Here is a 17358-nt window from a genome sequence, read left to right as displayed (position 1 = left end):
TCTCATCTTTGTTATCGAACTCGCCTAGCTGCCTTTGATCTCTCCTTTTTGGAACGATATGAACGATGTTATTAAATTGGAGCACCTTCAAAATTATATACCGAGGCTACGAAGAGTATTGGAATGTCGAAGACCATTTGTCATCGTCTTTGAACCATGTTAAAATACCTGATTTCTCTAAAAACTTGGTTACCTAGCTGATTCTTCTAAAATTAATCTTTACGTGAATCTATGAATATTTCAATGTTGTTCTTAGAAGATATACTATCGAACGATAATAAGAAACACAAGTTTAAATCGATCGAACGATTAAGAAAGAAACATTTTCGCGAGTTTCAAAGTGGTTCTGGATCATAGCCAGGAAGAGGAGAAATATACCTGGCACGATTCGCCTGCCAAAAACCGTTATTGCCCTGGCTTTTCCTAGTCTAACATGGGTATACTTGTTTCGAGTGCATCCACCAGTCTTCGCAACCTTATAATCACTTCAAGCAAACTCCAACCACGCGCCTCTTCCCAAATTTTTTTTCCCTTTATTTGGTACGATCTATCGAGAATCACGGAGGTTATTAAGCTTAATCAGCGAATCTTCTTCGGGTAGTCAAGAAGCGAGATAATCGTGAGTTACCCACCATGTGATAAACCACGGTTCTCCAATATGGCGTTGCTGAATGATCGGAACGAGAGCTCGGCAATGACATTTTTATTGTTTTCTCAATATGCTTTGAGATTAAACTAGATTTTGCTCAGAGAAATTCCTGCCAATTCCGCCTGCAGTTTTTACAATTAATTCGAGATCATTATCGAGCTGATTCGAGAAAATTGATAGCGAATTGTCGATATCGTTGTAATAAACAGCACAAAGTAACAATGGGAACAACAAGATTCCACGGATTCCAGCGTGCGTGTGAAGTAAACGAGAAACACGTGGATATTTATGGATGCAATGTGTAGCAGAGAGGCCGCAGCAATTCCCTCGCGTTACACCGTCGATGGATATAAAGGAGACTCGAAGAAAATTTGATGTGTTTAAAAAAAAGTAACGTGAAAGTTGGTGGATGTATCCAGAAGTCAATGGTGTTTGTTGCCTCTGCCCAATGCCAGATGTATTTTCTTATGCTTGAATGAAGTCTCTTCTTGCATGTGGTAGCCGATGTTTTCGTCGCCAGTTTTCGTGGCTATTAACCGTTTAAGACGACTCATAAACAGGACGAAGAATAAAAAGAAAGATACGTCGATGGAGTTTAAAAGACGCAGTTCATCGTGATATCAGAGAAGAGGGCTCGATTAATTTAATCGACGCGTGTCTCTCGTTTGTTTGATCGCCGAGCCGCTGAGTCACTGCTCGGTTTTCGTTACGATTAATGTTATTCGACCTCGAGAAGAGGAATAAAGCGGACCACCATGGCCATAAGTGGAAACGGACAGCTCTCGACCGCTTATCGTCTTGTACTCTTGGCTAAATAATACCCATGACGTTACGTTGGTGTTATTTATCGTGCAGGGTGGTCCATGATTCGCAAGGCTATTGTATAGAAACGAATGACAACTCGATAGAATATAGTTGGTCACGATGCACGATAGGATTACTGCAATTGGTAATTTCGTTGAAATTGCCAGCTGGAATTAATTTAACGATAGAAGAACGGCTTAAGGAGATCACGCGGCTAGGTAAGGTTCCAGGTATCGAGTAATTAAAATTCCCATTGGAAAGGACGTGCGATCGGTGACGCCGCGTTGTATCACCGGTGTGTATATAACCCGATATGGAAAAACGTGAAGACTCGGGTAGCGGCGACGTGAGATCGGTGGCACGACGGTCAAAGGAAAATAGGAAAAAGTTTCGAGCGCCCTTGGGGTTAACGGCGAGAAATCGTTCTCGCCGGCGAATATCTGCGACGACTGACTGACTCATTGTAGCCGCTCCATATTGGATACCGTGCTAGATTTTAAAAGGCCGTCGTCTGTCGCCTTGGAATCGAGCGTGGCTGACTCTATCACCGCTTATGGCTGAAAAGCGGACTCTCAAGCCAGGAAAGTTCACTGTGACAAACTACAAGCGACACTCGTTAGGATAATGGGAACCAGGAAGGAAACGCTTCGATATGAAATATCTTTAACGACGTACAGGTTTTACGTTTAAATTCGAACATATAATTGCAACCACGTAGATTCGAATATTTAAATTTAATATCGAACTTTAGATATTCAAATTCGCAAATTTAGAAGGTTAAAATGATAGAATAAACTATTCTCCTCTTAAGGATAGAACTCTCGATGAATCCAATCAACGAATTAGGTTCCCTGGCTGGCGCATTTCTCTGCGCAGTTCTCTTCAACTTTCTGTACTATCCTCGCAAGAATATCTGATTGAATCAGGACCTCGATGAAACTGCCACTCTCTTTCATCGTCAGAGCCGCGGTCCAATTAATTTAAAATATGTTTACGAACTCGGCATCCTCCTCTCCCATGAATTAAAGCACCGATGGGCAACAAAATTGAATGTAAATACCGCAGCATCGGTCGAACGGTGAAGGTCAAGTATTCGGTATCGAAACGAGTGGTCCTTGGCCGGTTGGCAGAGCGAGGATTCGATCGGGAGGCGTAGCCGAATCTGCTATGTCAATTGGAACGCTGATTGACGGTATCCCGTGTGTCAGACAGCGAACCGTGCCAAACATGAGACTGCGATAATTGTACCAGTTGTTTTGCCTAATCTGCCCCAATGTCACGGGACCCGATCTGTTCCAGGATTTCACAACGATTCGCGTCTTCGCTTATCGATAACTATCGATTCGTTGTTTATACTATAACTATCTATACTATATTTGCTTTATATTCCAATTTCGTTGCTTTTCCACTTGTTAACTTTCGCTCGTGAATAGCAACTCTTACGTTAAGTCTATTTTCATTCCAAGTTAGGTTCCCCGAGTCTTATCCCCCTCGATACGTTCGATCTGGGACTATCGTTGATTATCGTTCGGTCACTCGAGCGGACGTTGCCTTATATTCGCCTGGTGGAACGGGCGTGCATTATTGATCTTCCTTAAACGGATTCCATCGAAGAAGCTCTACCGCTATTTTTATTACTCGCAGTATTTTTTTCTCGCCTCTATTATTACCGCTGCTGTCGTTAGCCTTGCCACTATTTCTGGCGATCATTGACATCTCTTATCTTCGATACCTTCGTTGAGCAAACTTTGTAAAATCTCCATTCTTCCCGTTCTTTCTTGGAAAAAAGCAAATATTTGAAATGAATCAAAGGAAAGGATGTACAGTGTTTAACGATCGACACCTAACACGCGATGAACCGAAAGATCCTGTCGTCTCTTGACCGTGATGTTGGAAACAACAGCGTATATAGGAGGAGACTCGTGATGTAACCATAGTCACATGGGCGAGGCGATGCATTAGCCGCGTTGGCCGGTCTCTTTGCATTCTTCGGATCCTTGGCGTCGCGTAACAGGATGTCGTGTCCTTGGTACGCCGATACCTTCGCCTCGGAACAGCGCTTTCGAAGAAGCATAGAATTATTCCGACTCGTCGACGACGATCGATTAGACACCTTGGAGAACCGCATCGATCCAACGTAACCGGAAGCTCGAACAATATAATGAGATCAGGATCGTGGCTTGCCGTGTCCTTTGTTTGTAACACGCGACATAAACCAAGTTATGTAACGAAGGAAATTAACTGGAGGAAATAAAGCCAATTTAGCTTCTCCAACATGTTTCGAGAACTTTATGCTGCATTACGAGATTAACCCTGCTGCGATTCTTGAATTTTCATGTTTTATGGAATGAAAGAAACTTTAGCACACGATGCAAAATTATTCGGCTCCGACTTAAGAAATTTTTTAACCGTAGAAAATGTAATTCGAAGAACGCAGCAGAGTTGAGTAATTCTAATTACGGGTTCGTTGCGAATAATATCAGTAAATACACGGTGCAAAATCGTAACCATGTTCAAATAACGATCGATCGTATACTAAGCGAATATATATAGAAGAACGTAGGCTGCGATTTTGCTACTTTTCACGGTCCCAATCAGTCTGGCCGGAACGATGCTTGTTGGTTCTAGACGTACGCGAAAGACAAGACACAGCAAAAGAGCTTGCCACCGCACACGACACTCCAGAGGCACGTGAAAGCGAACAGAAACGTTCACATACCACGGTAAACGTTGATACAAACCGTATACAATACAACAACCGTTGAACTATTCGATTAAGGATAACGAAAACGAAATTTCTATTGCAGATTTTACTTTCCCGGAGGGAAACCTCTGCCATTGTCGCAAGTAGAGGCAACTATCGCGAGGATCACCGCTGCTTTCCAAACTCTTCCTGGTCATCGTGCATCTCGAGCCCAATTTCACGCTATCACCAAGGTAAAACGATCGTTGGAACTCGTTAAAAGTCCCAAGGATAACGTTCTTCCTCGTTTACTCGTTCTTCGTTTTAATACGGAGATTCGAGTCGAGATTTGATCTTGACCATTCGCGTATTCTCTCACGTGGGCAGCGATTTCACGTGGGAAAGCCGTAACTCTAACGTTCCGTGGTTAGAACAGCTGCATACAAAGGCTATGATTTGTCTTGCAGGCATGCGACTTGCCGCTCTATTGGAAGGTGCCGCTTTTCCTTGCCGCCGGAGGAGATCAGACCGGCTACGTTGAGATGAACGCGTTCCTCGAGTTTTGGAAAGAGTATGCTATAACATACACCTTATAAAAGTCAATAAACACATCTGAAAAATGAATCGAGATATTCGAGCGCTTCAATTCGAAAGAATTGTTTTCTAATTCGGTAAGTTTAATGATTGTCGTGGGATTGATTATTTGTAGACTGTCGAACACCTACCATGACGCGGCAAGCAAGTTTATCCGAATCACAACCCGGGGCCAGAGGAACAATATACTACCAGAGGATTTGATCCCATTGGTACAAGACGTAGTCGAAACTCATCCCGGTTTAACTTTCCTCAAAGAAGCTACTGAGTTCCATTCACGCTACGTACACACGGTTCGTATTCGCGCGATAAATATTTGCTGGATATTTCTCTCAATGCGGGCAAAGATAGAGGGAGAAGAAAAAAGATTCCACGGAAGATGGACCGTAGTTTACGCAACGTGGATCGTCTTGAATTATTCAAGATGATCGTGCTCGCCTCGAGCAATTATCACGCGCGCTTCTGGTCATTGGAAAATCATTTTAACGAGCGAACGTTGCGCTGTTTTTTTACTCGATTTCACATCAGCCACTTAAGTGGAATCTTTCAGATTTTTTTTCTATTTAACCGGCTTCTGTATTTGCACGTCGTATTTGTACGTTCAATATCGAGGATGTAGTTAAGGCGACGAACTTATATTTATATCTTGTTTGATGATTTTCACGATTCTTGACGCCAGGTGATCGCCAGGATATTCTATTGCGTAAATCGAAGCTGGAGCGGAAGAATTTCCGTCGCCGAACTGCGAAGAAGCAACCTTCTGTCGGTGATAGCGATCCTCGAACACGAGGAGGACATCAATCAAGTGACTGCCTACTTCAGCTATGAGCATTTCTATGTGATCTACTGCAAATTCTGGGAGCTTGATCGAGATCACGATCTCTTCATCGACAAAACGGATCTCACAAAGCACAATGATCACGGTGAGGAAAAATTCTTCCAGAAAAAACATCCTTTGTAAGTTTCGTTGCTAGGGAATTCTCTTATTTTTGGTTGGATCGTATTACAGCTCTTTCCAAGCGTATGATCGCGAGAATATTCAGCGGTGCAGTGACCAGGGGTGGCGTGAAAAGCGGAAACGGCGTTCAACAACCCCAGGATAAAATGAGTTACACGGAATTCGTGTGGTTCTTGTTAAGCGAGGAGGACAAAAACCATCCGACTGCTATCGAATATTGGTTCAGGTATAACATGTAATGTTTAAGCTGCATGCGTTGTACGAACAATGGGTATTTCATTTCGGATGATCGATAGATGCATGGATCTCGATGGCGATGGATATTTGTCGATGTACGAGCTAGAATATTTTTATGAAGAACAGTTGCATCGTATGGAAGCAATTGGCTTGGAAACGTTGCCCTTTGAGGATTGCCTTTGTCAGGTAAGTGAGAGTTACGTCGTTATATAGTTTTGTTTATAATTTTAAGTTAATAATTTTTTGGTTGGTAGATGTTGGACATGATCAAACCAGCGACGCCGGGAAAGATATCTCTAAGCGACTTGAAGAAGTGCAAGATGACCTCAATCTTCTTCGACACGTTCTTCAACCTCGAGAAGTACCTGGATCACGAGCAGAGAGATCCCTTTGCCTCTGCTAGGGAGCATGACCCTGATGGTCACGAGGTAAAAAGCTTTCGAAATTATCAAATGCAAATAAAATGAAATTTACCAGGAAACACTCGTTGTTATGAGTACCTCGCTGATATCTGTTATCGTTATGTTTTCTTTTGTTTCATTTGCAACAGCTGTCGGATTGGGACCGATTCGCGGCAGAGGAGTATGAACTGTTGGTCACCGAAGAGAGCGGTAACGAACAGAATGAGCAAATGTAAGTATTGATTTCGCGCGACTTACATTACACACACGGTTCGTCTATGTCATATAATCGATACGTGAATATTGTTTTTACTATCATCTATTAACGTCATCAAGCATATAACTCATCGATATTATTAATAGAGATTAGTGTTCATTAAAATGAAATCAGTCAGGGATTCGTTTAAAGAATCGTTGAAAACATTAAGAAATATCGAACACTAGCGTGCAGTACAATAGACGTTTCATAGAAAGTTCTTGCTTATCATATCAAGCTATGAAACGAAAGTCATAGCTTTCGAATTGTGGCATGCGTTGTCGTTAGATAGACAGTATGCCCTGCTGCGGGATCTAACAATTTCATTTTGTATTGTGACCGTAATGACCATAGTGCGCTCTATGCGTTTGTTGCAGGCTGTGTGATGATGAAATGTAACCATCATCTGCAGCTCAGTAAGTAAACAAAACAAAAACTGCATGATCTAGTGATGCACGACCTTCGTGTATGCATAATGTATTAATTAGAGAGTCGGCTAACCGCTTATTTTTATTTCTTTCTTATTTTTCTTTTTTTTTTTTTTTTTTTTTTTTTTAATTCTCTGTACCGTTTTATCCGTACCGTATTATTCGAATACTAACTGGCTCTCGGTTGAACATACGGTATATTATTAATTTTAATTCATGCAAGATGGTCGAGATATTTCGAAACTACGATTAACGCTATTAAAAGCTGTATATTTTTATTCCTATAATGAATGAAGGAAACTCTTTACATGCTCTTAAGCCAAGAGTGAATTTCGAGGATTGAATTTCAAATGCTTTTTAGACGCCGTTTTTGCTTCTACTAAAATATCAACCTGTATTGCATCGTTTTTTAATCGACTAAGTGCTGTAGTTGAATCACTGATAGTTCACCTATTATTTTGCCCTATGACAGAATCGAAGATTTATTTGAAGCAAAAGAGAAAAAAAGCGTTTATTTTTCCTAGGTCAAACGATTCCATGTCGGAAGACGTGTTTTCCCAAAACCTGGAGGTTCTGGACGGTGAATCCGTGGATGTGCTTCAGGGTATAGATACCGAATTCCAAGGATACCCCGATTTATCTACGAACAGTCTATCGGATTTCAACTGTCAACAGTCGAGGTACCAATATTACGACAGTGGTGACAGCGACGATTACGCTGAGAGCGATAATTGAATGGGAATGGGAAAGCCGAACGTTAACTTCGAGAAGAGAAAGCAAAGGAAGGGGGAAATTGACTTTTTCCTCGAGGCAATTCAGTAGTCTAAACGCGTAGTTGTTTTCCATATAGTAGGAGTGTCGTGTAATCTTTTTGTGAACAGCCGTATATTATGGTGAAACGATTCTCGAAACTGTGCATACGAATCCATTCGGTGATCTGGCAAGAGTCGTTTCTTTCAAGTACAAAGACATCTGAGAACGATTGATTTTAACCTTCTACCTGAATAGTATAATCGAACGATCTTAAAAACGTATCAATGAAACAGAACCGGAAGTTCTTTTAGAAGCTAGACATATTTAATCGTTTGAGACAAGAAAATAACAAGAGGGAAGTATCGAGCGATCCTCTTTGAAACGGAGAAGCTTCAACATCACCGAATCGATCCGTAACTATGAATAGTAGTCGAGAGGAAGATTCAGGCAACGGCACGACGATGTGTGATAAGCAAGCGTCATTGTTCAATCTCTCTACGATATACATATTGTGTACTTCACGTTGTAAATAGACAGCAAATCACGGACCCTTATTTTTACTTAACGCGAGAAAGTCACTTGAAAAAAATGCAGGTCTTTCAATTGCTGCAGCCATTTATAAGAAAGTCAACTGACAGTAGTTGTAGAAATATAAAACAATTTAATCAGTCGATTCTCAAGCAAATTCATCCCGATGGACTACAATTTTTCTAGTTCGAAGGATATTATTTTTTAGACGAGAACGGGATGAAATTCCGCGAAAAAAACACACACCCTAGTTTCAGCCCGAGGCTGCAACAACTGGAAATTGCGCGTTAGAAGATTCGACGTCGTTGGATTTGCGAGTAAGAGGTGCTGTTACCCTATATAATCGTCTTGTAAGCCATAGTGTTACACTGTACGCAAAGTATTGCACGCACGAGAACGTTCAAAGGATCGAGCGAGATCGTAACAGTAAGATATTCCTCTAATTCGATCCGGTATAATATTCTTAATGTGGGTGTGTCCTATTCTGTTTTTGGAAATTTCAGACTACGATCTACGATTGTTGTTTCTTTTCCACGTATTTGCAGGCATTTCTTGCAAAATCATGAATACAAGCCAAAGATGAGACGTGTTCTGTTATCTTCAGCGCGAAGCTAGAAAGGAAAATGAAGAAACAGAAAAACTGTGTGAACGCAGATACTGCTCTAAATGATAGGAACATCGTCCCTTTCAACCTATAAGTGACATTTGTTTCGAGGTTCAAAGGGATTTATTGGCATCTCCCTTTACCAGTTGGACGTTGAGTGGACGTAGCTTTTTTTATAAACTAAGTTAAAGTTGCTTTATAGTGTTCTCCTCGAAACGATGCATTCTGAATATAGATTGTTTATCTTCTTTCCATTCTTTTTTTTTTTTTTTTTTTTTTTTTTTTAATTACGTTAATAAAGTGGCCCTGAGAGTTTAGATACTTTTTAAATCGTTGTTAAGGAATTATTGTGGTTTAAAGTATGCAAATCTCCGCTGACAGATGCAAGGAGATTCTATTTTTAGATTCCTTTTCGTTAGGAAAACACCATGAAGAACGTATATATGACGATCATTGAAGAGCGTGTAGTGAAATTTTGTTGAAAGTGTCTACTGCCACAGCAATGGATTCTTAAACGCGGCTCAACTTAACCTAATTTATGACATTGGAGAACGGAAGTTGTACCCTCTTGTTTTTTAAACATCTCTTAAATACGTTTTAATTGTTACTGTTAAATTAATTGCTCATTAGAGATTTTATTTCTGCGTGAATTCTACGACTTGTTGTTCCATTAAATGATAATTATACGAGCGATATATCGTTACGTTTGATTGTGAAAGTACTCGAAGAGTACTCGTATGTTCAGGGTACAATTGATTTACGAGAATCCGCTTGAGCCGCCAAGACTGCTGGAATGTATATATTAATTTCGTTTCCGAAATTTAATTTTAACTGCGTATACATATATAATATTACTCTAGTCGAAATGTGTGCTATAATTCACATAACGAAGACCACGTGAGATGGCGCGTAATTTTAAATCTGTTTCGTGTTATTTGTTAATTAACAGAGTTGAATTGCAAGCAACGTGAACGAGCGTTGATTGAAAATTCTTTGTCGTAAAGGATGCTCGAGTACTGGACCATATTACAGATAATCACTTTCGATAATACATCTTGGAAATACTTCCAAAGAATTTACCAAAATATATCATAAGTAATTCGCAATGGTAATAAAGACATATCGAAAATCTTTGAACGATCGGAAGTTTTAAAATGAAATATTTATATTAGAAAGAATTGTGATCCTATCGATACTCCTGAAACATGGTTATTGTTCTTGTTGCTGTTACGTACCTGTGTTCGCTTGATTACGTAAATCGGTTCTTTTAAGAACCATTCTTTAAAATCGTTCATTGAGATTTCGTGTTTAACAGCTTTCGATATCACACGATGGAATCACACGTTCCTTTACGTCGTTGAATTTTCACGATTAACAGTAAAAGAGAAATAAAGTGATGTAGGTGTTCAATAGAAAGACCTCTTACAGAATCGAATTCGTAAATATCGACGTAATATTTTTTAAGGATAGCTAATCTTTTATTTGGCGAGTTATCTATTAACTTAAAATACTGTTAGATATTCTATAATTAAAAAATGAGAAAAGAGAAAGGAAAGAATCTTTCCGATAAGAAGAGGAGGAGATTTAGCGCTTCCTATCGACCATTTGAAGAAATGAAAAAAATGAGGAAACGATCATCCAAATAGGTCTCCCCAAATAAGAGGTTGACGTTTATCACGGAAGTTATTTAATTTCTCTATTGCGTTTCCGCATTCAGAGAACCGTTTTCACCGCGAGTGATCGCTTTTGTTGACTGTCCAAAGATGTAACTATTAACACTTACAGTTGTATCTTTTATATAGCTCGTTATGATTTTTTTTTTACAATATATATATATATATATATATATATGTATGTATGTATATGTATATATATGTGCATATCTCTTGGTAAAAATTTCGTTGTGACAATGTAGTGCGCATCGAGTTTTCATTAAACGAAAGTTGAGACACGTGGAAGATGGGCGAGAACGTCCGGTTATATTATTCGTCATTGCATTTGGCCATGTTTTCGATTGTTATATTTATTCATTATTCTATGATAGGTTTATCACTGTTCTATAGATCTGTTACGTGATTTCTTAAATCGAGCGTCGTCATGCCACGATTTCGTGTCTTTTTCGAACAAAGGAAGGAAGACGATTATTATTATTATTATTTTCTTCTTTTTTTTTCGATGTGAAATTCGAATTTGTGGTTTAATTCTGCACGCGCGTGCTTAGACCGTCTCGATAAATAGACTCACGTTCACTATTTACCTACATTTTTATTTATATATTTTATCTGTGCATGAGTAGATAATTAAGGTAATTTTGCAAGTTAATAAAAATGAATGGTAAAAACTATTGTCTGAAATCGATTTTTCACTCTCTTATCCTTCCCTTTTACCTTTATTATTTTGATTTGAAATAAATTTCAAATAATGCAACCATATACACATGTATGGATTCGTTACGACAAATCGCACAGGGCGCAAGATTGTAAAAGTTTTTCGTGATCGGTATTACAGGACATGAAACATGGCACGAGTTATAAGAAGTGCCATCTATTCATTATTCTATGAAACTCGTCTACTTAATTGTATTTTATGCTCTACCGATAACATTGAAAATGACATGAAAATGGTAAGAAGTAAGGAATTCACATTTCTCAAGGCGTTTTGTTACAGAATACAAAGATACAGAGATAATAAATTTTTAATTAGAAAGAACAGATATATAAGAACTTGAAGATGAATATTTGATAGAATTCGTTAGAGCGGAAAACAATATACCATTAAAAATGAATTCCAAATTACCAGGTACATTAATGTACATACCTGTGTGGTATTGTATTTTATAAATTAAACAATACTAATAATATAATTTAACTTTTACAGATGTTCCAATATCATTTTCTTTAATTATAATCACTGCATTATCTCTGTGTTTTATTAATAGCTATAATGGTGAATTTGTATTTGATGATTCTGAAGCCATTGTACATAATGAAGATGTACAAACCAGTCCTTTGATGGATATATTTAAAAATGATTTTTGGGGTACAAGACTGACATATAAGCAAAGCCATAAGTCGTATAGACCACTTACGATCTTATCTTTTAGGTAGCATTTTTTTATATAATAAGAACTAACGTGTTAAGTATATTTTCTAAATGAATTGCATTATTTGTAGATTACATTTTTGGCTTCGTGAAAGATTGATAGCTCAAGATTATCACATAGTGAATATAATACTTCATACCATTGTTTCCTTATTAATGTTACCAGTATTTAATATACTTATAGATTCAAAAGAAAGGAGTACCACGTTTTATGCTACCGCATTGTTTGCTATCCATCCAGTGCATACAGAGGCTGTATGTAATTGTAATTATATACTTTTTTTTTTATAAGAATAGAAGATGTACCTTTTGTTTTCCTAATTCATGTAAATGCATAGGTTTCAGGCATTGTAGGTAGAGCAGAATTATTGTGTGCTCTATTTATGTGGATATCCATTATATTTTATTATTATTCAATCTATGCAAGGAGGTTATTATACAGATGTCTCAGTATGTGTGGTTGTATCACATCTGTTGCAATTGCAATGCTGTGCAAAGAAACAGGAATTACTGCAATGGTAAAAAATATTTTTTCCATCTGTTAGTGTGTAAATATAATAATGACAATATCTTTTTCAGGGAATTTGTTGCATATATGACATTGTAGTAGTGAACAAGCTATATCCATTTCAAATAATCTTATTCGTTACATCGAAACCTTCGTGTGAGCAATTGAAGAATTTTATTAAGCAAAAACAAAAATTACTAATCAGGCTCTTTATACTTTTTGCGTCTGGTTTGATACTTATACTTTCAAGATTTTGCATAATGGAGTTTAAGGCTCCAATCTTTCAACCTGTGGATAACCCAGCATCATTCATGCACAATATATTTTTACGAATATTAAATTACAATTATATTTACTGTTTGAATATATGGCTATTGATATGTCCTGAGTGGCTGTGCTTTGATTGGTCAATGGGTTGTATACCCTTAATTAATTTTAACGATAAAAGAATACTTTTTGTTCTTCTGTTCTGGATAATAGTTGGTGCAATGTTGATATATATATTTAATTCTTACGAAGATACATTTTTAAGGTAATAATATACTTTGTAAATCTATGGAACAATAAGATAATATAAGAAAATTTTCTTTGTATTGCAGATACTCGATTATGGGAGTGACAATGCTCGTTATTCCATTTTTACCAGCCAGCAATATCTTTTTTAATGTTGGTTTCGTTTTGGCAGAGAGAACTCTATACATTCCCTCTGCTGGTTACTGCCTTTTAGTTGTTATAGGATTACAGAAACTTTCTAACCGTGTCCCTGTGCAATATTTGCTATTAACATATGTAGCTTTAATTTCCTTGTTTTTTATGAAATCGTGGATAAGAAGTGATCAATGGAGAACTGAAACTACCTTATTCCGATCAGCATTGCATGTTTGTCCATTAAATGCAAAAGTACACTATAATATTGCGAAAAATGCGGCTGATTCCGGAAACTCTACATTAGCGCAATACGAATACGAGGAAGCTCTAAGGTATAAATGACTACAGAAATAAAATAAATCTCTCAAACGTAAAATAACTTTAATATGTATTAAATAGACTAAATCCCACGTATGCTCAAGCTATGAACAACCTCGGAAATTTGCTCAAAGATCAAGGAAAGTATTTAGAAGCAGAGACGTTGTTTAAGCGTGCTATTGAGTTACAGTAAGTCTAATTGTATGTATGTATATATGTCCAATTACTTAATCGTCTTGGTTGAAATTTTCTATTGGGAAATGCAGCGTTACTAAGTTGTCATTTTTAGGGAGGACTTTGCCACAGCATGGATGAATTTAGGCATTGTTTTATCGGCTTTAAAACGATACGAAGAATCGGAAAAAAGTTACTTGACTGCTCTGACTTATAGAAGCAAATATCCTGATTGTTTTTATAATTTGGGTGTGCTGGTTAGTAATATTAATTAACATCTTAAAGAAAGTAAATACGGAAATTCCAAGTGACTGTGTTTATAGTATTTGGAGCAGAAAAATTATGATAAAGCATTGAAAGCCTGGGAATCTGCTACGAAACAAAGAAATACGCACAGAAGAGCATGGACCAATATGATATTACTTCTTGATGATTTAGGCATGCGTGAAGATGCTCTAAAAATAGCAAATCAAGCTTTACGATATATACCGGATGACGCATCTATTCATTTCAATATCGCCAACATATTGGGGAAAGCAGGAAATTTTGTGGAAGCGGAAATGTATTTTAAGAATGCAATATCAAGGAATCCTAAAGATGCTATGTTTTATACGAATTTGGGTGTACTGTATCATAGATGGAATAAACTCAATGAAGCAGAAGATATGTATAAGAAAGCATTAGAATTCAAACCAGAATTAAATAGTGCAAAGGAGAATTTGAGAAAGTTATATTCTTTGAAAACGTTAATAAAATAATTTATTTTTTGATGCAAACAGATGGAGTTCGGTACATTTATATTTCTATTTTTCCCTCCACGGCTTCGATATTTCGTGGATATGCGTACGCTTTAAATTCGCCGACCTTCTTACCGTTAATATAGTTATAAGACTTAAAACAAATATCACAAAAATAACAAGGATTGTGCGGTATTCTTTCATGTTCCATTGTAATCCATTGAACAGTGAAAATACCACATATCATACAAAATTTGGAAGATGTAGGTCTTAATCTAACTATTCTTGGATATGCGGATATCGCTAATTCATCATCACAGTTAATAAACCTGAAAATAGTTGGAAAGTAAAATGAGGTCAAAAAAGGTAAATCTATTTCAAAGTTAGAAGTTTAGATATGACGCAATAAAATTACCTAGCATCGCTAAACACGATTAAATGTTCACAACCACCTTGGTGCTTGTACACCCATGGAAATCCAAATCTTACGCACAACGAATCCAGTGTACAATGTTCCATTAAGGTAGTTTCAAAAGGTCCTAATTTTGGTCTTCTTTGTGCCCAATTGATGATTACCTTACTGTAGTCAACATTTGTGGGACACCTCATATCATTATAAAAAGTATTCTCAATAAAAAAAAATCCTGATTTGTAAACATCCTAAAGTCATGAAAAATACTATAAATTACAAATGCAGTGCATCTAACTAAATATAAGAAAGAATAAATTACTTTTGCCATAGGTCCTATCGCATTGTCCAAGTTATTGCTACATTCTCTAGAAATACTGTAATCAGCAATACATGATATTTTATCCCGTAATTGAGCAAGTGTTTGAGAACCTAGTACCGCTACAACATTATGTAATCGTAACAATGTACCACATTCCGTCTTTGGTGCACTTTTCCCACGGTGTAAAAAAGGATAGTAAATTCTAACAAATATAAGAATATCATGACCAGGAACAGCACATATTTCATTTGTCGCTTCTACCTGTCTATAATTCTGAGAGAAAGAAAAAATAGTAATCGTATACAAAACATATTTGTTTTCATTTCCATTTCAAACTAGATACTTACTACGAACAATTCACTTAGGTATTTATAAGTAGGCTTTCTGAATGTTTGTTTTAACCTTTGCCTTAAACTTTGAATAGTTTGTAACTGTATATCTTCTGGTGGTTCTCGAGCATCAAACACTTCTTTTTTTCTTATTTTTCTATTGTTAATTAATTTTGGAACTTCTCCTTCCACTGTTAAATTATCAACGCTAAAAATAATTGTTTTATATTATCGTTGAACAACTTTGAAAGGTCGAAGTTTACAGATGTTGAAAAACCTGCAATATTCTGTTAACGTGGACATTTCTTCCTCTGTAAGCTGGACTCCCATCATTTCCATCAAATTATTTTCATCTTTTTTCATAGGTATAAAACAATCGGATATCAGTTTCCGATAGTTATCAAAATACTCTTTTATATGCACTTTCGCTGATGCATTTCTATTATAAAATTTATATATATCATCCATTGTAACGAATTAAAGAAATATCTTGAACTACACTTATTTCAAGGTATAAAATGAGCTCATCGATTTCACAACGTTTTGCGATTGTTTATACTGCACCATGTTTTGGCAAACGGTGTTTCTCAAACTTTCGAGGTTAAGACTGAAGACCATAGACAATAATAATATTTTTTACAGTTCAGAAGAATGTATGATCGACAAATGGTAACCTTCGTTTTGCACGAAAGACGTGTTTTGATAAAACGATGATAGATAGCGGTGTAATGCAGAGTAGAAAGCCACATTACTCGCGGAGATCCATTACTTTTCATCGGTCAGTTATTTATCTCAAAACCAAAAATTAGGATGCTTACGTTAAAAGTGAAATTTATAGAAAGAAAATATATTTTACTATTTGTCTCACGTCATTAGGGTTACTTTCTATATCGCATAAAGATCCGAAGAAAAAATCCAAAGAACTAAACAAAACACCTAAAGGCAAATGTATCATAATTAACTTGCAAACTTTCTCGTACAACGCTCTCTTATCCCGCAACAGTCACGACGGATAATTCGCGAGTAGAAAGTGTCAAGCGTAGTTCGAGCGAAATGTTATATATACAGCGCATTCGAGTCGTCAACAAGGGAGAAGTAGAATAAGACAATGAACGCGTGGCAAAAGACCACAATGAAGAGGCGTAAACCAGGCTCGCTCACGGTGCACTGCTCTCGCCAATGGTCCGTGCGAATGTGACTCCGCCTCTTAAGCGTGGCCAACTTTCCCCCTTAGTCCCATCGTGATTATTGGCCGTGCTTGGTCGAGCGTGCGCACCAGTACTCCTACTCCGGCGCACACAATAGCAAGGGATCATAATTACAAGAGAGCATGTACTTTACTTGCTCGATCACACGGATGCGCAGAAGTGTGCGCAGAGCTTTAGTGTGAGCGGCCACCGATTGGTCGATCGACCACTTGCAGCCCTCTCATCTTCCATCTCCTTTCCACTCGCGCTTCTTTGCATATTTCTCTCTCATTTCCACTCTCTATCCTCGTTTAATCTTCCTTACACGGACGAGGATCTTCCTCTATATTTTATCTCACTCGCTCTCGCCGGATCTTTACGTTTCCTCTTATTCACTCTCGTTGCAACGAGTATGCACGATCACGCACGCTTAAAACAAGAGTACACAGTAGGTGGATACGTTCTTTCACGCACACTCGCGTTCAATCACGAGAGATACGCTCTCTCTTTCTATGCTAATTCGTGTGTCGTACACGTATACGCGTAGAAGGAGTCTACTTACACAAGAGAGCAGGCGGGGGACCGCGTTCTAAAGGCTACGCTACTAGCCGGAGAGGAGATTTCTTATTTCTGCTCTGGTAAATCTGTCGCCCCAGTCAGTGAGGCAGCGAAGGGCGAGCCGCGCACCATTGACCGTGTCCGTGCTTCTTTTTTCGTCTCGTCTAGCCG

General features: G+C 37.7%; 3 protein-coding genes across 6 annotated transcripts in view; 2 read left to right on the top strand and 1 right to left on the bottom strand.

Annotated features, from left to right (window-relative positions):
• Positions 1–11239, top strand: part of LOC132909354 (uncharacterized) — a 38704-nt gene extending 27465 nt beyond the window's left edge. For 3 of the 4 annotated variants that reach the window (XM_060964137.1, XM_060964138.1, XM_060964139.1), the window contains exons 3-12: positions 4082–4176; positions 4261–4390; positions 4604–4707; positions 4846–5023; positions 5410–5653; positions 5740–5914; positions 5985–6111; positions 6180–6353; positions 6476–6558; positions 7535–11239. In XM_060964137.1, the coding sequence (XP_060820120.1) occupies positions 4082–4176; positions 4261–4390; positions 4604–4707; positions 4846–5023; positions 5410–5653; positions 5740–5914; positions 5985–6111; positions 6180–6353; positions 6476–6558; positions 7535–7745 (1521 nt within the window). In that variant the 3' untranslated portion in view covers positions 7746–11239. Of the gene's footprint in view, positions 1–4081; positions 4177–4260; positions 4391–4603; positions 4708–4845; positions 5024–5409; positions 5654–5739; positions 5915–5984; positions 6112–6179; positions 6354–6475; positions 6559–6959; positions 6999–7534 lie in introns of all 4 variants that reach the window. The other variant, XM_060964140.1, reaches the window with a different exon arrangement.
• Positions 11240–11498: 259 nt separating this feature from the next.
• LOC132909359 (protein O-mannosyl-transferase TMTC4-like) lies at positions 11499–14423 on the top strand. The gene is made up of 9 exons (XM_060964148.1): positions 11499–11694; positions 11773–11998; positions 12069–12252; positions 12336–12515; positions 12577–13037; positions 13105–13485; positions 13553–13660; positions 13761–13902; positions 13969–14423. The coding sequence occupies exons 1-9, from the start codon at positions 11676–11678 to the stop codon at positions 14401–14403; spliced, it is 2136 nt and encodes a 711-aa protein (XP_060820131.1). The 5' UTR covers positions 11499–11675; the 3' UTR covers positions 14404–14423.
• LOC132909372 (snRNA-activating protein complex subunit 3) lies at positions 14388–16023 on the bottom strand. Its single transcript, XM_060964175.1, has 5 exons — positions 15720–16023; positions 15461–15650; positions 15114–15386; positions 14798–15042; positions 14388–14711 (listed from the first exon to the last, which is right to left on the bottom strand). The coding sequence occupies exons 1-5, from the start codon at positions 15908–15910 to the stop codon at positions 14441–14443; spliced, it is 1170 nt and encodes a 389-aa protein (XP_060820158.1). The 5' UTR covers positions 15911–16023; the 3' UTR covers positions 14388–14440.
• Positions 16024–17358: the final 1335 nt, after the last annotated feature.

Source organism: Bombus pascuorum, chromosome 7, assembly GCF_905332965.1.
Source record: "Bombus pascuorum chromosome 7, iyBomPasc1.1, whole genome shotgun sequence".
NCBI lineage: Eukaryota > Metazoa > Arthropoda > Insecta > Hymenoptera > Apidae > Bombus > Bombus pascuorum.
Note: the sequence above shows the minus strand (reverse complement) of the source record. Positions and strands in the feature narration are given on the sequence as shown.

Bases quoted from the DNA above. Each gene is read 5' to 3' on its own strand.
- LOC132909372 (XM_060964175.1), bottom strand. From the start codon at position 15,910: ATGGATGATATATATAAATTTTATAATAGAAATGCATCAGCGAAAGTG. The intron at 15,387-15,460 runs GTAAGTATCTAG...TCTTTCTCTCAG, and splicing joins ACCTAAGTGAATTGTTCGTA to AATTATAGACAGGTAGAAGC. The intron at 14,712-14,797 runs GTAATTTTATTG...AACTATTTTCAG, and splicing joins ATCGTGTTTAGCGATGCTAG to GTTTATTAACTGTGATGATG.
- LOC132909359 (XM_060964148.1), top strand. The intron at 12,253-12,335 runs GTATGTAATTGT...GTAAATGCATAG, and splicing joins ATCCAGTGCATACAGAGGCT to GTTTCAGGCATTGTAGGTAG. The intron at 13,903-13,968 runs GTTAGTAATATT...CTGTGTTTATAG, and splicing joins TTTATAATTTGGGTGTGCTG to TATTTGGAGCAGAAAAATTA.